Source organism: Drosophila novamexicana, unplaced genomic scaffold (assembly GCF_003285875.2).
Source record: "Drosophila novamexicana strain 15010-1031.04,08,12 unplaced genomic scaffold, DnovRS2.1 tig00001062-arrow-arrow-pilon, whole genome shotgun sequence".
NCBI lineage: Eukaryota > Metazoa > Arthropoda > Insecta > Diptera > Drosophilidae > Drosophila > Drosophila novamexicana.
In genome coordinates, this window is record NW_020824838.1 from 645,301 (window position 1) to 669,806 (window position 24,506).

Consider the following 24,506-nt stretch of genomic DNA (forward strand, 5'->3'; position numbering starts at 1 on the left):
AAGAAATATAACTAAATATGGTATTACTTTATTGCTTATAAATATCACTGGAGTGTCAAAAACGTAACAAAAATGTATCTATCGAGCTCAGAGATGCGTGGTATTGCTGCTCTCCTCGAAGGCAAGATTGGTGGCGCCTCCAAGTGAACTGGCTGACCGTTCCAGAGTGGTCCGTGGCACAAAGTCACTCTGCTGCAAATGAATAATCTTTGCCTGCTGCTGCGGGCTGATCGGCACATGCAGGTTCTGTAAGTTGTCCAGTTGTATGGCATTTGGTGGGTTCATGGATTGATTTGGTTGTTTTTCGCTTGCCTTCTGTGGCGGCTGCTTGCGCAGCAGATTCATGTCCGATTTCTTGGAGAAATGCGCCTCAATTTCCTGAAATCGATTGGACAAGTGTTAAACAAAATGATATTGCATTGCTTACAACAAGGTTAACTTACGGCCAGCGTGCGTCCCTCAGTCTCCGGCAGTGTATAATAGAGCACCACGGTGCCAATGAAGGCAACAGTGGCATAAAACGCAAACGTGCCCGGTAACGTCAGTGCACTAAGCATGACCAGGAAGAGCTTATTGGCCAGAAATCCAAAAACGTAGCCCACGCCGCCTGCAAATCCGGACGCACTGTTGCGTATATCTGCGGGGAAGACTTCGCCAATGAGTACCCAGGGTATCATGCGTATGCCCAGATGTGAAAAGAAGGCCGAGAGTAGCAATAGAATAAGCGGCACCCACACCAAATAGTTGTGCTCCTGCTTGGGCACAGTCAGCAGCAGATCCTCTGCAATGGGTGGCTTTGATGGCGTCGCACCAATACTGACGCTAACAGGTGAAACAGCTGCTTCAGGGAGCAGCGTGGTGGTCTCAACTTCCTGCACCTGATCTGGACTTAATGTTGTATCCAGCTCCCGTTTAGTACGATTCCATAAGTCCATCGTTGTGTCAAACATTGCCATCGTGGTCGTGTCCTGCTCCAGCTCTGGCAGCAGAGTAGTCAAGTGCTGCTGCTGCAGCTGCTCATCCTGATATTGATTCTCGAATATTCTTGATATATTCGCTTGCGAAATGATGCTCTCTTTGGGCACAATCGCTGAGGCATTAACCACGACATTGTTCACCGCAAATCCGGGGACATCGTTGAGAAAGTACGCATAGGTCGCTGTGCCAAAGAAGCACAAGCCTGTGCCCACTGTCGAGACGAGCACTAACGGCCGTTTGCCCGTAAAATGTATCAGAATTACGCCCAATATGGTGGACAGCATCTCGGCGACGCCTAACAGGATCGTGGCATGATATTTATTCATGGGTGCTTTCAGCGTATGAAAGATCTGCACGGCATATGTTTGAAGAGGCGTTTTCCCGGAAAAGTGACCCGTAAAGAAGGTGAACGAGACGAGCAGGAAAGGCGCCAGGAAAGTGCGTTTTCGCCACATGCGCAGACGCCTCTTCAGTGTGCGACACGCACTTGGCGCAACGCCGCCATTCTCGGCAGCCTCCTCGATGGCCTTCTGTGTGATGAGCTCATCGTACAGCTGATTAAATTCCGCCTCAACTTGGTGCTCCGGAACCCAGCCGCGTAACCATTGCAGGGATTTGACCGCCTCGCGGAATCGCTGCTCCCGTATTAGCCAGATGGGACTCTCGGGCACAAAGCACAGCAATAAAATTGTAATCACTGGAAAAGCGGAACTCACCGCCGCCACGCTCCGCCAGTCCATCAGAGAGCCAAGTATGAATTGCACAAAGACGCCCGTGATGACGCAGGTGGTGCCCAGCGCTGACAAAATGCCTCGATACTTCGGCTCCGTAATCTCAGCCACATATGTCAGCACCTGCAAAAGGTGAAGATCATTTAGTATTTTGACATTAACTGCTGCTTGCAACAATAAGCGGCATTTTAAGGCGACCTTCGAGGCCATCTCACAATGACAATACACTTCTGCCCCATGCGACTACGTACATATATGTACATATGCTGTGTATGTATGTATGCATGTGTGTGCTTGTGTGTGTGCTTGTGCAAAAGTATGTTCTATGTGTACATGTGGTAAGCAATGGCATAAAGAGCCTCTTAACCAGCCTTAAATGCAAAATGTATAATTGAGAATTAAACAAGTGCCGCCTTGACAGTTTTAAGTGTTACCAGGTGCGATTTGGCTTTCAAAAATTTGGCATTTTTATAACGTGCAGTCTTTATGCTTGTTGCTCGCTATTATTGAGAATCATCTTGTTCCGAAAAAACTTAATGATGATTATTTTGATTATCTTGACAAGACTACATCGCGTGAATTTCATTGAATAAACAATTCTAATCGTGACAGCACAATCAAAGCTATTCCGGATATTGCAAGAAATATAAAATATTTAATTAAAAAACCAAAAACGATATAGACATCATTTTCTAATTTCTGGGCTAGTTACTCTTTCAGTTTTACGTGTAATATAAAAATTGTATTACTCTTGTTTTTATTAACAATTTAAAGCCAGAAATATGCTGGAAGAGGTACTAAATATTACAAATTACAAAAAGTAAATGTTTAAGCGTCACGTTGGGCGCCAAGATTTATTCGTCGCATTGTGGGCAGGGGCAGACTGGTAGTTGGCATAATAATAAATGTGAAAATCGGGTGCATTGTTTTTGAAGCAAGGTCAATCTTACAGAACTTGGTTACAGAAAAATGCAATTAATTGGTTAGTTGGTTAGTGGGCTTGTTCTGAATGGTCATGATCACTTACTGGTGCCTCCATCAGGCCGCCGCCGAGACCAGCCAAGCATAAAGCCGCATACAGATGCTCCGTGCGCGTGGCAAAGTGAAACAAAAGCCAGGCAGCCAGTATGGGCAGGTTGACAAACTGAAAGCGTAATCAGATACAGATACATTGGCACACAAAGATACAATACAATAACAAGAGATCACGAGGCTTGGAGCATCAGCATAATTGCACAATAAAACCAGGCGGTTCATTTCAATTTCCAGTTCAGTGTGTCAATGTTTTGCTTTGCTGCTAGTTGAGATTTATCGCTATATATATATATATATATATATATATATATATATATATATATTTATATAATTGCCTTGGATACGCACCTGCATAGCTCTACGCTTGCCCAGAGGCTGCGTTAACAGGCCCGAGAAGAGACAACCCAGCGGCACACAGATTAAATTAATGGAACCTGCGGAAATAATTATGAGCGCGAGAACTCTAATCTGTTGTATCCCGACTTACTGAACCACGATATTTCCTCTTTGTTAAGCACGATATCACTGCTCTGGCCCTCGCTGCGCCCCTCGCCGCCCTGTATGGCTGGTATAACAATTGTGGGAAATCCCAGAGTCATGCCATAGCCTGCATTAGGATGTGCATATAGATTTTTTTTTTTTAGAATTTACTATGTTTCATTTTAACCAAGATCAATTTGCGTTTTCAAAATCAGGGAATGAAGCCATTTCTTCATATTAATCGGTATTAATTGAAATTGAAATATACAACTTTTTCTGGCAAAGAAACTGCTTTTCTAGGGAGATAAGTTCACAGAAAACTGACATTATTTAAATAAACGAATTTTCCATTGTTCATTGTTAGTTTGAATACTATATTGATTAGCTCCTACGAAATTCTCCAGCTTTTCATTCCCTGATTACACTTAATTTAGCATCAAATATGCACATCTAATTAAAAATCCGAGTATCGCAAGTTATTTACCGAATAGCAGTGTGTTCTTAATACTAACAGCTAGAAACTGTGGCAGGGCCTGTCGAAAGTTGCTGACTTCCACATCGAATACGCCGGAAATGCGGCGATTGTTGTTGTTGTTACCATTTTGCATGAATAAAGGACGATCATTCAGCGCGCTGTTAACGATAATAATAATAAATAAAAAACAGGTTTTTTAACATAATGTTGTTAAGTCACTTTTTATAGTAATTTGAGCAGCGGCGATTTAATTTGTTGTTTTTTTTCTCTCTCTCTCATTACCCATTTTTCTCAGCTAACACAGCTCCCTTGCCATTGAACATGATGGCGTATACTTGATTTGTCTGCTGATGACGTTTTAAATTGTGCTTTGGTCATGCGTTTCACAGCTGGTGCTTATATTTTCTTAAGTGTTTTGCATAGCTAACAAAACAATACACATCAATGGCGGAGCGTTCAAATTAATGACACCGCATTGGCTGCGACCAATTTAACGAATCGTATAAGCTTAACGCATCAAACTTAACGCATTAATCTTAACGCGTTAAACTTAACGCTGCCAACTTAATAGATTGCACTTAACGCAGCGTAGCTTGCGCAATAAACTTAACGCTATCTTAACTTAACGCAACACTTCGCGGCGCCGTTAAATGTGAATTCTCGAATTATCGAATTTCTTAATTGACAACGTATAATTGCTCAAAATTCAAAACGAAGCGCGTCACTGCAGCTGTTTTGTTGTTGTTGTTGTTGTTTTCGGCTTTCTTTGACATATTTTTGTTACACTCAGCACGAATGATTATTATGCGTTTGGGAATGTCGCATTTTTTAAAACAAATGGTTGTTACGTGTTAATATGTGCAAATTGCTTTAATTTCTTTTGACCATTTTTATGATTGTAGCTTCGAAGGCGTTCATTAAGATATTTAACAGTTAACTTATTAACATATTTTTATTGATTTGGGGAAAAATATTGAGCTACTCCAAAATAAAAAGAAAAAAAAAAACACAAAATAGTGCTTATGCTTAAGTGGCGAGCATTTATTAATTATTATTGATCGTATAAGTTTTACGAGAAGTCAACGCTATTTGCATAAACAATAAAATATCAACAGCACAGCTGACACCTGAGGCAGCATTATATTTTCGTAAAAAGCAGTCGGCGGCTTAAACCAGTTAAGTTCGCAGGTTCAGCGTACTGATGTCAACAAAAGCAAGTTTAGAAACAAGCTTTTCCTGTAAAAGCGCAAAGCCTTAAGCTGTTTAACTTTCCTGCTAATTCCTGCTATTAATTAATAGGTCAGAGCCAGGTCAGACCTTCAGAGCGGCATCTCTTAAGCAGACGCATAAACCAGTTAGCAACTTGAGAGGCTCTGTAAGGTTACCTTTCACCTACTGCAGCATCTTTTCTTTATCGTGTCTTCACATAACCGCAGGCTAGAAATTGAAATTGTTGCTTTTTGCTTTTCTAGGGTGTGCTGTTGTTTATTTTGACAGCTATTTCTGGTACTTTGCGCCAGCTGGCACGCACTCAGGTGTTGGTGCCATCTCAGGTGATGGCACGAAGAGTTTATAAAAACAAATTATTTGTAGTTTTACTGTCTTTTGGAAACTGGTTTGTAATTATGTACCAAGAATTTGAGGTGTGTAATGAATTTGGCTAATGACACACATTAGTTTGCCAATATATATATATATTATAGTCAACAGCTTTTATTCAACATATAGCTTCTAATAAATAATTATCTGGAACATTAGCAGATATATTGCTTGCAAAATAATTCGTATTTATGAATTTCGGATCCGTTTGGGCTGGTCAAAGCGCTTGCACAATCCGAATACTAATTGTTAATGCAAATACCGTAAGCCACAACCGGAACCGCAGAATTCTGGGCATAAAAGAAACCTTGAAATCGAATAGCTTATATTAAATTGGCATTTACATAATTATTGATTAAATTGTGTATAAAATTTCCAATTTGTTTAACAGATTTCACACATTATTTGCACTTAATATGCCGTTACATAGAAAATTTGACGGTATATTGTATTTTGTGCGATTCACTTTAGGCCAACAACATTGCGCGTCGCTCGGTCAAAACAAACTGAAATCTAAAATGAAACAGGCCCGAAGCTCAGCTCAGCTCAGCTCAGGTCGTCACTTACAGCAAAAGCAAAATAGCAATAAAAAACAACAAAAATATAAAAGCAAATACACATGTTTGCTGCAAACGCAGCTTACAAAACAAACCCTCGGCTCTCTCTCTCTCCCTCTCTCTCTCTCTCTCTCTCCTCAGTCGCCATTTACGACCCTGCTGCCGACAGAGTTGATTGCGGCGCTTTGATTGTAAATAGCTTGAAAAATTCACAAAGTTTCAAATAGGTGTCCCATATAATACTGGGTATTAAAAATATTTTTAAATGAAACAATGTAATTTAAAAATATTTATATTAAGTAAATGATGAATATTGCCAGGTTGTCAAAAGATTATAACCATACAATTCAGTGTTATTAATCCGATTACTATAACAAAAACTTGGTCACTCTAATAATGTAAGCGAATCCAAACTAAAGACGGACTATTTGGGCTTTAGAAAACGACGCAGTGCAAAAAATGTGGGGAGTATTTTGAATAGCTATTCTGCCTCTATTAATCTAACTCGATTAAATTTAATCAAAATCTTCACATAAGGCGATTATCTTTAAGTATATACATATTTACATAAGCACACATACATACATACATACAAAAGCGCAACGTAAGCTTCGTAACCAACTTTGCTTTAAGCCTTTGAAATGATTTGCACTTTGTGTTTTATGCCTAGCTATATGCTAGCATATGTGGAATTAACAAAATCTATAAAAACATAGGTATGAAATGTCAGCCCGGTTCGTTCTATTTACCGGTGCAAGCGAACAGAAACCGGTATCTAACGTTATCCTATTTATACTTTGTATCGAAAATAAAATCAATCAAAGCTGCGCTCACAGTACCCACACGTACACTTTCACACACACATGCACACACGTAGTATACACACAACTGGTATTGTCGTTTAACATAGCATTGCAATTTTTTTATTTTTCCTAGCGACAGAGCACAACCAGCGCCCGTCAGAACGACAGAGCACATAATGCGACCAGACTGACGGAGACTTAGCGAGAATTTACACATTGGCAATTAACAGCAAATAAAACGGCATTTTAGGAATTAAATTGTATTCGCGACAAAGAGTCAGTGAATGCGAGAAATGGAAACAGGTTTAAAACAAAAATAACCAAAAATCACCAAATCAAAATCGAAAACTGTACGCTTTGAAACTAAACTAAACTTAAATAGAAAATAATAACAATGCCAGCATTCCGGTCTATACACATTGTTTACTGTGACTGAAGCGCACCTGGACTAACACATTTATTCTAGTTGTAATAGTAATTAAACAATTCGCTTTACACCTTTTACGCTAATATGAAAACATATATAAACTTAGCTGCAAAGTGTTTGGTGCTAAAAATTAATTATCGCTAATATAGTTAATTGTTTCACAGCGGATTTGACTCAGTCGAAAAGCAGACGATCTTATAAGTGCTAAAGCCAGGTTCAGAAGCTCTGTTACATCGAAAATTGGCCAGAACTTAATTGTGATTGGGCTTTGCGTTTCGTTTCCAATAAGAAAAAACTGATTGAGACGATTTTGTTGCAGGCCAGGTGTTTCATGATTTGTCGTGTTCATTTTTCTTGGCTGCAACTCAAACACAGACACACACACACACACACACACACACACAATACACTTGCATTTCCGTTACAACATTTCGGATCGCTGTCAATTTCCGAGCTCGCATGCAAACGAAGGTCACGGTAGACAACAACAATATTGTATAGAATCGTACGAACAATTTGAAATAAACGTTTTTGGATGCCCCGCACACGTGATCATCGGCAGTGATTTATGTTTGCTTTACACAAGTGTGTAAATTGCAATGCACTGACAGCATTACTTCTCAAATGATAAATTCTCTCACCGAATAATTAACGGAAATGCGAAATTTAAATTTTTAAGGCATCAGTCGATTATATAAGCAGCGCACACACACGCGCGTAATTTGATTTTGTGCGAGAGCGTAGTAAGTACTTAATTGGCAGCGAAAATAATTTTGGAATGACTTTCAGTTCATAGTGGATGCCCTTACATATGTATGTACATACATTCGCACACGCATATTTACGTACATCATGGGCGTTTGACGACTTATGTTTCTGCGCAAGCGAGCCTCCGCCATTTTATTTTTTATTTCTAATAGCTCAGGGATTTATGTGTCCATTCGATGCTCTTGAACTCCGACGGCGCACTGATGGATCCTCAAACTTTTCTTCGCTTAAGCATTGTAAATTTCAAATACCGGCCAAAAATGGGTTTAAGCGACCCAATAAAGTTTTTGGTTAAGAAATTAGCTGCAAACTGTTAATTGCACAAGCCAATACAAACGCACATATGTATGTACATGCTTGAAGCGGGTGTTTTGTGACGTGTTTGCCCACACTGCTTTTTAGATAAAGCAAAAATAATAGGAAATATTTCAACAAACTTACATAAATGGAAAAATAAATACAAATAAATGCTTCTACATTTGCTGATAGCAACGTAGGCTTTTTGTGTTTGGCGCCATTTGCATGAACGCCCTGTGCTTGCATAAGCCAAAACGCATTCACAATGGTTTTTGTTTTTAAAGTGTGCACACACTGAACTAATTGGAAACGCCACACAAGAAATAAGATTTAAAAACTTTGAGTGTGTACACATTGTATATTGTGCCAATTGTAACACGATTTTTACCGCGTTTTTTATGCAACGTCCGTATTCCGTTTAACGCTTTTGGTCAGACTAGTTACAAAAAGAAAATGAGCGCTGCTAATGAAGAACCAAAGCCGGCTAAACGCCCCACACCCCCAACAATAGGCACTCATAACGGAACGTTTCACTGTGACGAGGTAGTTGCCTGTTTTATGCTAAAACAATTGCCCGAATATGAGAATGCCGAAATATTTCGCAGTCGGGACGAAAAGGCATTGCGTGAGAAATGCGATATAATTGTAGATGTGGGCGGCATCTTTGACCACGAGAAGAAATGGTACGATCATCATCAGCTGACTTTTAAGGAAACCTTCAGCACGGTGCTCCCGGAACTGGACGACGAATTTGACATAAGGTAAGGAAAATTAGTGACCCGATCAATTTGGAACTTATCCAACCTGTTTATTTGTAGACTGAGCAGCGCGGGCCTAATTTACTGCTTCTATGGCGAGCGTGTGATACAAAGTATATTACAACGCGAGAGAAATGTGCAATTATCCACGAAAAATTTAAAGCTTGCATTTTTGCAAATCTATCGGAATTTTATCAGCGAGCTGGATGCCATCGACAATGGCGTGCCCATGTTTGAGGGTGGCGAGCCACGCTATAAGATATCGACACATCTGTCGGCACGCATTAGCAAAATGAATCCCTCGTGGCAGGAAACAGGCGTTGATAGCGAGCAGCGCTTCCATACGGCCATGACTGTAGCTGGCAAGGAATTTGTTGAGAACGTGCTAGAAGTGGCCTGCTCTTGGATTGCGGCGCGGGAATATGTCCGTCAGGCACTGGAGCAAGCCAAATCGGTGCATGCAAGCGGTGAAATACTTCTCCTAGAAAGATTCTGTCCGTGGAAAGTACATTTGAACGATTTGGAAAAGGAATATGGCGTGGAAGGTGTGCCCAAGTTGGTTATCTTCAATGAGGGTGCCAACTGGCGTGTTGCAGGTGTGCCCGTAACGCCAAGCAGTTTCCTTGGTCGCAAGTTCTTGCCCACACATTGGCGGGGTCTTCGTGATGAGGAGCTGTGCCAGAAGGCTGGGACTAACGATCTATTATTTGTGCATCACACAGGCTTCATTGGTGGTGCCAAGACAAAAGAGGCTGCGCTGGCCATGGCACAGAAAAGCATAGAGTTTGTCGACGAGAACACGGCTTAAATCAATATGCAATAAACTAGGTCATTTCCTTACAAATTTTATTTGCATCATGTTTTATGAAAAAAAAAATGCTTAATCCATGCGAGTCTTCAGCGTGCGCTCCGTTATCTTGTCCTTCTCGATAATGTAGACAGTGGCGCCCCAACCGCTCATGGCATCACGATCGAATGCATTCACCATTGACTGGGCGATGACCTCGAACAGCTGATCCGGTTCCAAGTCCGGGCGCCATAGTGTCTCGCACATGCCATACAATTGCTCAGCACAGGTGCCAGCTACCACAAAGTCATCAGGCTCGTTGGGGCATCCAATAAGGTCCATGTTGCAGATGAAGGGCTTCATGGTCTTTGGATCCAGACCTGCCACCACCGGCTCGATGAAGTAGGGTCCAAAGCGATGCTCGTACAGGAAACTAGACAGCATGGCCGAAAATGGCTTGGGTGCCATCTCCCGATTCTCCTTAGTTTCGTATATGTTTTTGCGGAACATCAGACGATCGCGTACTGTCAATATGTCCGTTTGCAGGCCAGTCAATCCTAGGAACATCCGCGGTGCAATGTGGAAAACCTTCTTAAAGTCTGTGGAGATGGTTTGTGCCTGCACGCCAAAGCGATGATCCGTTGCAATAGCCACGCAGTCCTTACCCCGCATTGCGACCACGCAACCTCCGTTATAGGCCAGAATAGACATTGTTAGTTATATTTCACTCTGTAATAAAGATGGGCGTAAATTAGATTCGCAAAATGCTAAACGCCGCTTCGAAGATGACTTTTTGTTTCTGGCCGTATGCTCGGCGCTGCCAGATTGTTTTCAAAAGAAATGTACTAAATTAAACTGCAAATTTATGGCCAGGCTGCCAGTACTTTTTGATGTGAAAGTGTTATCGAACTGACGTAGATAATTTCAAAATATATATACGAAATACTAAGGGGAGTCCAGCAAATAAATATGATGCATTAAAAACGAAAAACGCAATAAGCGTGATGTAGTTTTTAAATAAGTGTACAAACACTGCTGCAAAATACTGTTAGTTAGATTAAATTTTGCATCAAAGCTGAAAAGAGCGCGGAATAAGTTACAACTCAATGGTGCAGCTGATTTAGTATCGATATCTCTTACCAAACGCACGTCAAAGATTAAGTCAATCCGAATCTGATTGAATTCGTTTTCAAACACAAAATTAATGACATTCGAATAAATTTGATTTGCATGAGCTGTAGTTGTTGGCATTATTCTAAGCATATTAAACGAAATCGATAGACGCCTATCGACCGCTGTCAAAACTATCGAGTGGCAATAGCATACAGCAGCACGATGTCCTCTTAAAATTGTATAAAATTTTACATAAAAAACAACACTAAATGTTTGAAGTGGCGACTGTTGTGCACACGTTGTTCCATTGCTCGCGCCCAGTTTTACTGCAACCGAATCCCTATAAACAATAACAACAACAATCAGCAAGGCCGATAGGTAAGCCGACTGCAGCTTGCACAACAACAATATTAATTATTGGTGAAATATTGCAAGTGCAACAGCAAACAAATATTGTAAATACACACACAGATATTAGCCAGCAATCAAAATGGCCGAGGCAATGGTCGTGGAAGAGCGCCCCTCGGTACCGAAACGTTTTTTCTGTCACATGTGCAATGTGGAGATTAACATTCCGAATACCGATTACACTTGCCCACTCTGCTCAAACGGATTCGTTGAGGAGCTGCCAGCGAATGCGCCTGAATTGTCAGCTTCTACTAGCAGCACCAGCAGCAGCGCCACCAATCACGATACGGCCAATGCTGGCACTAGCTCCAGCAGCAATACCCTTGGCAGCGGCGCCGGCGGCAGCGGATTGATCAACGTTGAATCGCTGCGGAATGACATTGTATCGCTGCTCAGCATGCGGAATGTGCCCAATTTGGAAATAACGATTGAGCCGAATCGACGTCACGCCAGCGTAATGCACGTGGGTAATTCGGGCGGCGGCAATGTGTCTAGCGCTCCGTCAAGTGCAGCGTCCAGCATTGCTGGTGGTCGTGTGCGACCTGCCAATTTGGATCGCTTGGACAATGTACTGTATGATTTTCTGCAAAGCTTGCCATTGGCAGGCGCTACGGCCGAAATTGTAACCGGTCCAGGCGGTGGCGGCAACGGTGGCGGCACCGGCCATTCCCATATGTTCTTCATGGGCAATCCAGGTGATTATGCGTGGGGACGTGAGGGTCTCGATACAATCGTTACGCAGATGCTTAATCAAATGGAGACATCGGGGCCGCCGCCGTTGTCGTCGCAACGCATTAACGAAATACCAAATGTGAAAATCAGTGCCGAGGAAGTGGAACGCAAAATGCAGTGCTCCGTTTGTTGGGATGATTTCAAGCTAGATGAATCGGTACGCAAGCTGCCCTGCTCGCATCTGTATCATGAAAACTGTATTGTGCCATGGCTGAATCTGCACAGCACCTGTCCCATTTGCCGCAAGTCATTGGCCAACGATGATGACAACGACGACGCGGACATTGATGAGGATTATGTGCTCCTCAACAGCCTTGTCGATGAGAATGGCAGTGGTCGCAGCGGCAGCAATAGCAACAGCAATGCTGCAAGAGCCGCAACATCCACAAATGCATCTAGTCAAACGGTGGCCTCCCAGTCGGAGCCAACAGCAGCAGCCACACAACGCAACAACGTGTTCACCTTTGATGATGACAATATGTTTTTGGACTAATTCGTGAATGCATATTATGGATGAATCGGGACGATCGAAGCTGGGATGTGGATGGTATGGGATGGGATGGGATGCTAAACCTGATATTCAAAATTGAAGCCTATGCAGCTCAAGCGTTAGTACACAAAATCTAAACAGTTGCATATATTTATAAAAAGAAAAAAAAAGAATTTCTTAACAAAATCAATTACACACACGCTTTACTTTTGTTGTTATTCAAAATACGGGCTGGTAAACAATATTTGCAAATTTGTTATCATTTCACATTTTGGCTGATGCAATAAAATTTTGTAAGCGTAGTGAGGCGATTACCAATTTTTATAGGATGTTATACAAATTATGTATAAATAACTTCAATTATATTTATTGTACTAAAAACTTAAAAAAGAAAATGTTTCTGCGCTATATTCTAAAATACAACAGTTTTTATATACAAATAAACTGTAACTAGCTACTAGTTAAAAAACTAATATGTAAATCACCTCAAGCTAATTGTGAAGTTTATAAATCACAGCAAATTATTTAATAATAAAAACAATGCAAGAAATTTGGTATTCATTTTGCAGCTGCGCACTAAAACGAACAAATTCGAATAAAAACATAATTAGTCAGCTGTCAAGAAATGCAACAGGGTGGCAACGCCCAGCGCCGAATTTGTTTTGTTTGTGCATGTGTTTGTTGTTGCTGGACAAGGGCGCATTTTTTGAGCCAATTTGTTTAAACTAATAACTAATAGAATGCTCTAGCCAGTTGGAGCGGATGCAATATAACACTATTAGAGCATGGCAACAGCAAGTGGCAGTAGCGAAATTGTTATACTCACAGAAGTGGTAAGAAACAAAAAGCGTATTCCTACTCGAAGGTATTTTTTTTTTAATAATAATTACGCAGGTGCGTGAACAATATGTACGCTATTTGGAGCGCCAGTTACAGGAGAACGTGTGCGTTTGGGCAGCAGCTTCCAGGAATCACCATAAGCCCACAGCCTGGGCATGCATTGCGCACAGCGTCAAGGCATTGGAGACACATGCAATTAAAGCCTGCCAGGCGGCACAACTGTATCAGCGTGCCATGGTCAAGATGGTAAACTGTGTAGAATAGGCCATGTGTTCCAAGTTTAGTTTATACACTTCTGTTTAGATCGCCGCGGTGCGACGCAACACGCAGGAATGCCGCCTAGCGGATGCGCTTTTCAACCAAATGCAGCAACAGCACGTCGTCGAGGATACAACGTCAGCGAAAGCCCCAAAGGCGAATCCCAGCATCGTACATGCCCCATCGTACAAGCGGCTAGTCGATAAGGCAACACAAACGACAAGCGTGCCGAATGATGAGAAGAACGACAATTATACAAGCTACACGCTGTCACAGAAAATCGATTTGTTTCAGTCACAGCTCGCAGAACTTGAATGCAAAGACCAGCCGCCAGCTGAAGTCAATGGCAATAAGCGGCCCGCAACACCCATGTCCAGCACAGAAGATGAAGTAGCGCAGGAGCTGGCCAAGCTATTTGACGATGAACCAACCGATCTAAATGCCATATTTGGCCTTGAGATTGACACCACAGAGGCGCCAGACCAACTACAAAAACCCCCTGATATGGCAGCTCAGCTGAAGGCCCTGCCATCGCCTGCCACGCCGTCACCTGTGCCGTACAGCCAAAGCTTTACGGATCTAAGAAACAGTCTCTGGCCCTGCGAATTGTATGCACAACGGCGACGCCTCAACGCATGCTTGGTGCATTTGCTGGATGCAGACTGGCGCTATGAGGATGCGCTAAGATATAAATTCCATATGCTCTTTGGCGAAGACAGTGACGATGAGTTTGCCACACATATAACTAGTCCTAGCATCGATCTAGTCGATGAAGTCCTGCTGGCCAGCTGCATATTACGCATACGTCCCTGGATCGTGCGGCACTTGATGCGTCCGCTGCAGGAAGGCCTTATTGCCAATCGTTTTCTGTTCAAAAAGGTGGCCAAGATGCTTGCCAACAACATTGTGCTGACCAATCCATACGCCAGCGAACGGCAAGTGAGGCAGGCCGTGGAGCACATGTTTTGCATCCAACCCAGAGGTGTTCAAAGCGCACTTGATCTGGAATCGTTGCCGCCAGTGTTCATCGAAAGATTTGAAAGTTAGGCAAAACGTAAAAACTATTTTCTAACATTAAATTATTCTCAAAGAATGGTTGATTTCAGACAATTCTACGTAGGCAAAATGTTTACTTTCAGTATAACATTCTTCCTATTACATGTACAAGTAATTAGTGTTCCTAGTTGAAGGTATTATTAATTGTTTGGAACTTATGATAAGCAAAACATGTTTCAACTTTTAAGCCATAAATCTCAGTAATATAGAGATAATTGAAAAACAATGGCAGATTATTTAAAAGTACACTTATTTCAACTGAAAAGTTCATTTCATTATGCTTTTTAAGTAAAAGAAAGAAAAAAACGAAAGTCAATTGTGTAGAACCGTTAAGCCTATAACCAAAGTTTCGCCATGAATTTTAAAATTAAGATAAAGGCTTGAAAATCAAAATTGTTGATTATCAATGCAGCTTTTGAAAGCAGTTTGTATGTATATAACCGAATATCATAACGAATCAATCCGTTTTCTAAGATTCACATATAGTTTAACTAAACCACAATCACACTAATAAATATCATTTTGTTTTTTAAATTATAATTAATTCAATGATTACAATAATTTTTCTTTCTGCACATCTCTGTTCAATTGTTTTTTATAATTATATAAATTTTAATATATTTAATAAACGATACATATAATATAGTGTTTGACGAAATTGCGGCTGCTGCTGCGACGGCGGCTGCGGCTACTTTTGTTGTTGTTGTTGTTGTTGTTACTCTTACGGCTGTGTATGTTGTTATTGTTGTTGTTGCTGTGTTGTTGATTGATAATGTGTTGTTGCTGTTGTTGTTGTGGTTGGCTATGGTGTTCCATTTGTTGTTTGCGTATTGCTGTTGTTACTTAGTCTGCAGCAGCTACAATGTGTGGTTGTTTTTGCTGTTATGTTGTTGTTATGTTATGTTAAGAGACACTACCTAGTATCGGGTATTTGATTTGTGTTTGCCGCCGCATTTGCATTTTGTTTGTATTTTTGTTGCTGCTGCTGCAGCTGCTGCTGTGAGCCCGTGGCAGTCTCTGCTGGCTGTGGCCGACCGCGTCTTTCGATCCCACCTCGATCAACTGCTGTTGGCCTGACGCCAGTTGCACTGGCTGCTGCAGCTACTGCAATGCCACCGCCAGCACCTACGCCGCCTGTTCCTCCACCTGCTCCTACACATCCCCCTGTTGCAGATGTGCCACTCGTTTGTGTTGTTGCTGTTGTGTTGGCTTTTTTGTTTTTGTAGCGATATTCATCGCATACAAAATCCTCCGGCGAGGTCTGTTGCATTTGATTCACCTGTCGTACCACAGCACGTTGCTGTTGCTGCTGCTGCTGTTCATCTGCATTGTTATTGAGCAGCGTTTCCTGTTCTTCCTGCTGCTGTTGCTGCTGTTGTTGCTGCTGCTGCTGGCTGTCCCCGCCACCCTGCTCCTTATTTACATTATCACTCTTGGCCAAACAGTCGCCATCCTCATTGGACGCATTCAAGTCTAGCTCCTCTGTGCAGAGCAAAGATAGCCACAGCGACTGCACAAACATGGAGCTGCCAAGCGAAATAAACATTGATAACTGAACTTAAGACACATGTGTATACAGTTGTAACTCCTACCGATCGGCCCGCTTGCGCTCTACATCCGCCCACTCGGCATCCGTTAGTGTGGGCTGCATAAATTTGGCCAGCAAGTACTGCGATTGCGATGTATCGCCAGCCGCAGCTTGCCCGCCAGATTGCCCAGACATGGCGTTCGTGTTGCCGCCGCCATTGGCCGTTGGTGCACCACCAATGCCGACGCTAATGCCCAGCGCATTGCCAGTGCCACTGCCGCTGCTAATGCAACTGTTGCCGACCGCCTGCAAGGATACAGATATGTTTATATATTAGTATTGGCAATTGAGAATTGTATATAAATTGCATATGGCTACTTCTCTGGCGTTGAGTGTATTAGCGGCCAGGCTGCTCGACTGCGTTTGCTGATGGCTGCTGGCCGATGAGAAGCTCGCGCCCACCGGCCATTCTGAGGTGCGCAGATTAGGCGGTGCATTCGCACTACTGGCACTCATGCCACCGCTGCCAACTGCACTGCTGCTGCCGCCGCCGCCGCCGATCACCTCGGCCATGGTGGCATTCGAATTCGATGTTGAGACTATGGGATGCGTGCGTCTTGGCAGCCGATCGATTTGGCGCGATGCCTAAAATAACGAAAGCGTTAAATGCAAACATTCACAAGCTTTTTTCTTTCCTGATATACACACAAGATCATAAAAACAACAACAAAACAAATACGCTGCTTACCGTCAACTGTTGCCGATCCATTTGCATTTGCATCTGCAATTGTTGCAACTGCGATGTTGGTGGAACGCCACGTCTGACGCCGGATAGCTGTGAGAGCAGCTCTGCGATGGGATCGACAGATTCGCGACCCGATGGCGACAATGCCGACAGTCCACTCGATGAGCTAAAGTGCATATTGGAGCGACGCGTACGCGGTCCGCCCAAGGTGCGTCCAGGTATGCGACGCACACCACCGCCATGGCGTATGGCCGAGGGCTCGTCGTATTGTCTAAAGGTTAAGGCAACCAAAACAAAATTAAATCCGTCTTAACTTATAATACCTGATATATGCTATTAAGGAATTGCCCTCTTTGCATTTGAATGCTGACGACCTATTGCCAAGTTGTAATTTTGCCAAGATTTTGATGGGGAACAGAAATATATAAAGACTTTTCGAATAAATTATAAATCAAATGAATGGCTGCATATATTATACATTAAAGATCCTTTGGGAAACTATTTACTCGAATCGAATGGAATTTTAGCTTTTTTATCCGATTGTTTTACAAATTTACTAAAACGTGACGAAACGCAAGGTTTTGGGTCGCGTGATATTATCTATAGACTAATATAATTTATCTGTGATAACTAATGTTTTTAACTAAATGCGTTTATGTTTATCTACATTTTTAACTTCTTTAGTCTAATTCCTATTCTTAATACTTCGCTTCATTCAATAAAATTATTTTTGGGGCAATTCGTTTGTTCAATCTTCAACACAAAACACTTTCGGTTCTTTTCCAAATAAAAGCTATTTGGTGAATTATGTTGTTTTGTGAAAAAGGATATCAAAAAGGATATTAACTCTCGCGGTCCTTGCCGATGCTCCAATGTTAGATGACCTGCAAAATCATCTGTGACTAGATTCGGCTCACCGCCTGGCAATCCGGCACAAACGGGACAGACGACCTCCAAACTGGTCTCCGTATGCTCGGCGGAGACATGCTCCAACAGGGTGGCATCGCTGAAGCCCATCTTCTTGCAATAAGGACACGTAAACGATTGCGGCTGATCCGTTGTTAGCATTTCACCGCCAAAATACAATTCAATATCGGAACGGGTAAGTATGCACTGCATGGGATGCTCAACCAGATGGCGAGTGGAGGTGACGCCATCCTCATAGCAATCGGCGCACAGATCATAATCATAACAGATTAAACACTTGTACCGACGTCCAGTGAAGTTACTTTTTAGACATGAATCGCAGCTCACACCTAATGCACATTAAATAGTGTACACAAATCAATATAATATATAATTGACGAATTGTTGAATTGAATTGAATTCAGAGAGAAAGGCAGTGTTACCTTCATGACGACTCATTATTTAGCAGCAGCAGAGCAGCGGTAGTGTCACCACCAGCAGCAGCAGCGGCGGCAGCAGCAGCAGCAGCGACGTCTTCACGTCCACTCGATGGGCGCCGTTTCGTTTTGGGCGCACTCTACCGTTCTGCCAGTGATTTCGATTTGATTTTATTTCAATGAACTTTCGGATGAGCTTTCAGCACTTTTTCGTTTCTTTTCTTTTTCGCACTATGTCTTGTGTTGGAGATTCCTATGTACATATGTGTAGAATGCAAAGGAGCTGCAAGGCGAAATGAACAATAAAAAGGAGCTTGTCAGTCATCGAATGTAAACAGATGACAACAAAGGAAAAACGGCAAATTAAGTAACAAGGCTAACATACATACGATTCTATACACACAAACACACACACATTTATTCACAAACGCAGCCCGCCCTCACAGATGCAACGTTTTTTTTTCTTTCTGATTTTCTTTTCGCCTTTCTTTGCGAAGCTCACAGAAGACGATTACGGTTCTTTCTCTTTGGTGTTACCTTTCGCGTTTGTCGCCCGAAAATGAAATGAATAGAAACAAGCAAAAGGCATAAATTGCACACACTTCCCCCTCTTACGTCTTGCATTAGCACGCACTACCACAAGCTTGAGAGCAATGAAATTTTTCAATACAATAGCGAAATCGGAGGTTGAAGGGTAGTGCACTAAGAAAAACCATAAACCCGTGCACAATAATATTTAAGTATTATATATATACTATATTTTAAACCATGCACAGTAAACATTTATTTTTAACTTTTTCGTTTCGCGAAAATTTTCAACTCATTCGACCCGTCCGTCTTCGTCGTCGTGTGCTTTTGTGTGTCTCTGCGCTGCTCGCCCCCTTCCACCTCCTGCTGTGTTTCGAGGGCTGCCACATTTGCCAAAAACTTGTGCAATGACTAAACTTTAATGTACCAAGTAACAGCGCCTGCTATTAGCAGATAGTATAAACAAATTGTTTATAAACAATTAGCACACCTTTTCGTTTAAACAAAGTGTAATTCCTCCAATATGTACTGACGAATCAGCTTTTCACATTGGCGTTACCATACTAAACCGAATGAGTGGCAACGCTAGATCGAAATGCGTAAGCTTTTCGCAATTGCCCGTCACACCATACAATGCTCGACACATGAATAGAAACCATGCGCTTAAAGCGCATGACCCAACAAGCTGATTGGCAGCTGATAAACACACTTCAGCTATTCAAATGAATTGTAGTGCACATTTCTCCGATATATTGCAATTGTGGCCAGGGAGGCGGGTCTTATTTGATTGTTTGAGCATGTGCACTTTTTGGAGAAACTACCTATCCAGATGTCAAAGAACTGTTATTCTTTTAGTTCTTCTAGTACACTGTAGCTTGTTAAATAACTATGCCATTTACACGGTGACACAGAAATACATGCAAGCGATAGCGCTGATAGGTTTACTTGTTTCGTTTGTTGTGGGAAATTAAATTTAAAATTTATATGACACTATTTTTGAGCTTTTGGCGTTTTCTTAATTCAACGGCGGGTAAATATGGTACATTCATCTTTATACACATGTGCATTTGTGTGTGTTTTCGTGTGCATATATGTATGTATATGTGTAATATATACAATCTACGCAATTGAAAATGATTTCAACTGAAATCTTTGTTCGCCGCAAATTTTCATTGTACTCAAATAAAAATAAGTTGCTTTGTCGCTGTAGACTTTTTTTGTTATTTCTATTGCACTTTGTTTGGCAAATTCGCATTACATACTGACGCATGCAAGTACTTATGCATGTATGTATGTATATATTCTTTTTATACACGTTCCCTTTTTTTTTTCATTGGTTGTTGCGCTAGCACATTTTTAACACTAATTTGATGAAACACGTACATGTAAATTATTGTGCTGCAACATTCACTAATTAATTATTATTTACTATTTAAATTAAACACTAGCACTCAAATTAATATGTAATTGAAACGAAAATAAGTTATATCGAGTTGAAAGCTTTCCCCCGACTGCAGCTGCAGTGCGACCATACGTCGATAAGTAAAAAAAATACTAAATAGACTGCCCACGTTTTCCCAACCCTATTGCATTGAATATACACCGCTTGGTTCTTACATTTATTTAGGTTTTAATTTATAACTGTTCAATCTTCTAGTTTTTCCGGCGGCGGTCCACACGGCTGCAGCATGCGTTCCATTAAATTAAACCGCACACGCGCCTTGGATTCGTTTTCGGCGATGGCAAAATAATTCAGCATATCGTAGTGTCCCATATAACTGGCCAATGAGTCGCGGTGTTGATTGGTCAACCACTCAAATTTCGTGGTATCCGCATGTCCTGTGCCAATGTATTTGCTCTGCAGATGCTCCAATTGACTGTGTATGTTATAACGTTCGCCCATTTTGTGAAAAATATTAATTTTTCGTTGCAGGCTAAATGTTGCGTTTGTTTTTAGTGATGTTTGGTGCAGTACTGAACTAGTTCTGTGAAAGTGAACTCATGAATGAACCGACTGTTAATGCCGTGCTGGCCACTGTTAACTCACTGTAAACATACAAAATGTGCGGCCGAACTTGTTTGTAAGTAATTCGTTTTGATTTAAATGCTAGCGTCAATAATTGTATTCATATGTTTATTATATAGAACGCTTGATCCCGACCAGGTGCTGTGTGCGTGCAAATACCCAAAGAGCAATAAGGTCAAAGACGAAGAGGACATCAAGCCGGAATATGAAAAGCCCGAATGGCGCGCAGAGTTCAATTTAGGACGGCGTTATCAAGCCTCCTATAACATAGCCCCCACAGACATAACACCCGTTATGTAGGTTGATCTTAAGTTGCAATTATAGTAACTGGGACTTAGATTCTTTTGTACACCCCTTTAGTGTCTCTGCAGCGCACTTCAGTGAGGCTGAGGATCAGCAATGTGCGCGCACTGTTATGCCCATGATGTGGGGCATGATTCCTGCATGGCACAAGGGCGACTATCGCAAACATGGTCTCACCACGAACAACTGCCGACTGGAGCATTTGATGGATTCCAAACTGTATCGTGGACCCTTCAAGCGCGGCCAACGGTGTGTGGTCGTATGCGAAGGCTTCTACGAATGGCAAACCACAAAGCAAGCCAAGGCATCTGAGCGTGAGGCCTATTTGGTCTACGTGCCACAGGAGTCGGAGGTTAAGATCTATGACAAAAGCACCTGGTCGCCGGCGAATGTGAAACTGCTCCGAATGGCTGGCCTGTTCGATGTATGGCAGGATGAGAGCGGCGACAAGATGTACAGCTACAGCATCATTACCTTCGAGTCCAGCCAAATTATGTCCTGGATGCACTATCGCATGCCAGCGATACTTGAAACGGAACAACAAATGAATGTGTGTGAATAGACATTTTATTGGAAAAAATGTTAATATATTAATTTATAGGATTGGCTGGACTTCAAGCATGTGAGCGACGCTCAAGCTTTGGCTGCACTGCGTCCGGCTACGGCCCTGCAGTGGCATCGTGTTACCAAGTTGGTCAACAATTCCCGCAACAAAAGTGAAGAATGCAATAAACCATTTCAATTGGCAGCCAAGCCTGAAAAGCCGAAGGGCATGTTGGCCTGGCTAACTGGAAACAAGACACGACAGCAGCAAAACAAATCCAAGTCCGGCGAGGACGAGCAACTGCAGGTAGCGGCAACTAAGGAAGCCCCAAAACGAAACCCAACCTCACCTCATGCTCTGCAAAGCTCTGCCAAGCGACCGCGCTGTGAGTTAATCAATGCAGAGCAACAGGAGAGCACTGATGTACAGGTTAAATCGGAGGCCACTGTAAAATTAACAGTTATATAGATATTTACAAAAAAGCTTCTAAGCTCTTCTCTTAATGAATATTTAAAGCTTTGTATAGTATTTAGAATTTATTTGCATTAAAAACCAAAAGATTTGTTTCCATTACCCAATTCTATAAGTATGTATATAACTTTGTTGTTTTTATACCCTGAATCCATTAAAAACGGGTAAAACGGGTATAATGTATTAAATGTATGTAACAGGTAGAAGGAAGCTTTTTTGACCCCAAAAAATATATATTTATTCTTGATCATATCTAGCCATGTCCATCTGTCCGTCTGTCCGCCCGTCCGCATGTTTGAACCCAAGGATCTCAGAACCTATATGAGCTAGAGACTTGAAATTCTATATGTAGGTCCTCCCGTGCCCGCGCACCGATGTTCGATCATTTATCACGTTTCCAAGCAATCGATCAAATCGATATCGAATTTTTTTTTTTTTTTTTTTTGGTAAATAACAAGAGCTAGAGTCTCCAAACTTCACATGTGCATAGCTTCTAGAATAGTATACATATATATATACACTAGCGGGTATAGCCCGGCCTTGCCCGTGGCACGTATAAAATAAGTGTTCTCAAAAAGCTTTGAAAATGATTTTGAAACTGATCGAACAGTAAACAAGAAACTTTCAAGCAACCGTTTTCCGCCAATATACCACTGTTGTGGGTGGAATTTCCTAAATCGCTGAAACATGCATTCATTAAGTTCTTATGTAGATCCTTGAAAATAAGTTTGAAGCTGACACCACTTAAAACTGCACCCAAAAACTCTTTGAATCGCATTTCTACCGAAGGAGATTAGATTTTGCGAAAAATGTGAAACACGTTTCAAATGCTTCTTCATATAGATTTGGGGGCGAAACGTCATTATTATGTCTCGAGTAGTGCGAATCGTGAACCTAAACAATATATGTTTAGTAACAATAATGTCATATTTTCCGATTACTGAACATTACACTCACCTATACAATTGCGCTGGCCTCAATTTTGTTCTTGTTTTCATCGCTAAAACGATCTGGATCAAACTTGGTCGCATTTTCGAAGCACTTGGGATCGAGATGGAAGCCACCGGTGGGCAGCCAAATGGCGTCGCCTTTCTTGATCTCAATGTTTTTGCCATCGACTCACATAGGCCACTTGCGCAGCACCTCCGACTCCACCTGGTCCAGTTGGCCAGTTGGCCGCCGTCTAGATCGCTGTCGAGCTGTGCCACCTCCTTGAAGCACATGAACGACGCCGATGTCGCAAATCCGGCAAGGAAAAATTCAAAGCATTGTGCAACTATGTCACGATCGCTCCAATCGCGAACTGTGCCCGATTTTGGCCTATCCGTGTGAAACATGCCGCGCGCCTCCATCAGCATGTTGATCATGTCGGAGCGCACAATGTTGTGCTCCTGACGATACTTCATGGCATCCAGCACCAGGCGCACAAAATAATCCACGCTTTTCCTGTCAAACAGCGGTATTTTTAGTAGCTGCAAGGAGTTGGAAAATGTATACAAGTACATGGGTTATGTATTCTGGTTCGGATAGTCAATCAGTAGTTAATGGCCATATTACCTTAAAGAATCGTTTGACGGTAGTAAAAAATAAAAATAGTTAGTTCTGCAGCGCATTAAAGCTGGTCATCCTCTTGCCCATAATGTAGAATGTGTTGTCCCGATCTCTGAAAGAGTTCACCTGCAATCCAAATGCCGTTGAGGCATTGACATCGTTGGTGAATCGCGAGCATTTCGTGTCCAGCTCAATTCCGTTTTCTGGCACATGATCTGGTTTCAGGCAGTCTACTGCCTCTTTGGGTTCGATGTCCATCAGCTGGAACATCTGACGCATTTTGCTGCCCGCAAAGGCAGGACTCAGCGTGCTGCGCAGGTCCTTTCAACGAGTATCGCGCCTTAAGAGAAAGGAACTACTGAAGAGATTGTTCATGCCATGCGGATTGTCTTCATCAGTGCCAAAGAAATTTCGATGGTTGATAAAGGTTGATAACGTCACAACAGTTTAGGCATGTTTCCTACGAAGGGATACGGTTTATCATAGTCAATTCCTCGCTCCTTGAAGAAATTATAGTTGGCTGTGGCCCAGCGATAGGCCAGCAGCAATGCGACGGAAGAAATCGCAAATAGCATATTGAATATGCTGGCCGGCTAGCCAACCCGTACTGCAAACATCAAATTCAAACTAATCGAGCCAGTGCTTCGCTTCTATGAACGGAAGCTTTTGTTCTGAGCTTTAGCTTTAGCTTGTCGCCATTGAGTAATAAATATGCAGAGGAGGCTTTTGGATCAACAGTTATTTTTCAAAATACATACATATGTACATATGTGTCAAGAGAGAGCAACAGAGCAACAGGAGAGCTCTGATGTACAGGTTAAATCGGAAGCCACTGTAAAATTAACAGTTATATAGGTATTTAAAAAAGACTTCTA

At 42.0% G+C, this 24,506-nt stretch overlaps 8 protein-coding genes and 1 pseudogene across 10 annotated transcripts; 4 read left to right on the forward strand and 5 right to left on the reverse strand.

Moving 5' to 3' along the window:
- Positions 1 to 8: 8 nt before the first annotated feature.
- LOC115766118 (facilitated trehalose transporter Tret1) lies at positions 9 to 5,792 on the reverse strand. 2 transcript variants are annotated; one of them, XM_030709938.1, is made up of 8 exons: positions 5,643 to 5,792; positions 3,982 to 4,122; positions 3,709 to 3,857; positions 3,232 to 3,351; positions 3,093 to 3,178; positions 2,737 to 2,853; positions 444 to 1,832; positions 9 to 378 (listed from the first exon to the last, which is right to left on the reverse strand). In XM_030709938.1, exons 2-8 carry the CDS (start codon positions 4,020 to 4,022, stop codon positions 88 to 90), a joined length of 2,193 nt encoding a protein of 730 aa, XP_030565798.1. In that variant the 5' UTR covers positions 4,023 to 4,122; positions 5,643 to 5,792; the 3' UTR covers positions 9 to 87. The 2 variants fall into 2 exon arrangements, with proteins under 2 accessions (XP_030565798.1, XP_030565799.1); XM_030709939.1 differs by lacking the exons at positions 3,982 to 4,122; positions 5,643 to 5,792 and having other exon boundaries at positions 3,737 to 3,811.
- Positions 5,793 to 7,141: 1,349 nt separating this feature from the next.
- On the forward strand, positions 7,142 to 9,743 carry LOC115766126 (UPF0160 protein C27H6.8). The gene is made up of 2 exons (XM_030709948.1): positions 7,142 to 8,911; positions 8,969 to 9,743. The coding sequence occupies exons 1-2, from the start codon at positions 8,604 to 8,606 to the stop codon at positions 9,714 to 9,716; spliced, it is 1,056 nt and encodes a 351-aa protein (XP_030565808.1). The 5' UTR covers positions 7,142 to 8,603; the 3' UTR covers positions 9,717 to 9,743.
- Positions 9,738 to 10,572, reverse strand: LOC115766129 (proteasome subunit beta type-3). Its single transcript, XM_030709951.1, has one exon. The coding sequence runs from the start codon at positions 10,404 to 10,406 to the stop codon at positions 9,789 to 9,791; it is 618 nt and encodes a 205-aa protein (XP_030565811.1). The 5' UTR covers positions 10,407 to 10,572; the 3' UTR covers positions 9,738 to 9,788.
- Positions 10,573 to 10,927: 355 nt separating this feature from the next.
- LOC115766124 (E3 ubiquitin-protein ligase Iruka) lies at positions 10,928 to 12,838 on the forward strand. 2 transcript variants are annotated; one of them, XM_030709946.1, is made up of 2 exons: positions 10,928 to 11,186; positions 11,252 to 12,838. In XM_030709946.1, the coding sequence occupies exon 2, from the start codon at positions 11,299 to 11,301 to the stop codon at positions 12,439 to 12,441; it is 1,143 nt and encodes a 380-aa protein (XP_030565806.1). In that variant the 5' UTR covers positions 10,928 to 11,186; positions 11,252 to 11,298; the 3' UTR covers positions 12,442 to 12,838. The 2 variants fall into 2 exon arrangements, with proteins under 2 accessions (XP_030565806.1, XP_030565805.1); XM_030709945.1 differs by having other exon boundaries at positions 10,929 to 11,186; positions 11,280 to 12,834.
- A 131-nt stretch (positions 12,839 to 12,969) lies between these two features.
- LOC115766131 lies at positions 12,970 to 14,629 on the forward strand. Its single transcript, XM_030709953.1, has 3 exons — positions 12,970 to 13,271; positions 13,333 to 13,524; positions 13,582 to 14,629. The coding sequence occupies exons 1-3, from the start codon at positions 13,224 to 13,226 to the stop codon at positions 14,581 to 14,583; spliced, it is 1,242 nt and encodes a 413-aa protein (XP_030565813.1). The 5' UTR covers positions 12,970 to 13,223; the 3' UTR covers positions 14,584 to 14,629.
- A 699-nt stretch (positions 14,630 to 15,328) lies between these two features.
- LOC115766122 (E3 ubiquitin-protein ligase Kcmf1) lies at positions 15,329 to 20,237 on the reverse strand. The gene is made up of 7 exons (XM_030709943.1): positions 20,120 to 20,237; positions 18,215 to 18,491; positions 17,697 to 18,121; positions 16,869 to 17,129; positions 16,499 to 16,765; positions 16,185 to 16,426; positions 15,329 to 16,118 (listed from the first exon to the last, which is right to left on the reverse strand). The coding sequence occupies exons 2-7, from the start codon at positions 18,228 to 18,230 to the stop codon at positions 15,506 to 15,508; spliced, it is 1,824 nt and encodes a 607-aa protein (XP_030565803.1). The 5' UTR covers positions 18,231 to 18,491; positions 20,120 to 20,237; the 3' UTR covers positions 15,329 to 15,505.
- Positions 20,238 to 20,335: 98 nt separating this feature from the next.
- Positions 20,336 to 20,715, reverse strand: LOC115766130 (splicing factor 3B subunit 5). The gene has a single exon (XM_030709952.1). The coding sequence runs from the start codon at positions 20,637 to 20,639 to the stop codon at positions 20,382 to 20,384; it is 258 nt and encodes an 85-aa protein (XP_030565812.1). The 5' UTR covers positions 20,640 to 20,715; the 3' UTR covers positions 20,336 to 20,381.
- A 23-nt stretch (positions 20,716 to 20,738) lies between these two features.
- Positions 20,739 to 22,170, forward strand: LOC115766125 (abasic site processing protein HMCES). Its single transcript, XM_030709947.1, has 4 exons — positions 20,739 to 20,817; positions 20,882 to 21,058; positions 21,123 to 21,615; positions 21,667 to 22,170. Exons 1-4 carry the CDS (start codon positions 20,798 to 20,800, stop codon positions 22,075 to 22,077), a joined length of 1,101 nt encoding a protein of 366 aa, XP_030565807.1. The 5' UTR covers positions 20,739 to 20,797; the 3' UTR covers positions 22,078 to 22,170.
- An 867-nt stretch (positions 22,171 to 23,037) lies between these two features.
- Positions 23,038 to 24,206, reverse strand: LOC115766029 (annotated as a pseudogene).
- Between the last annotated feature and the right edge of the window lie 300 nt (positions 24,207 to 24,506).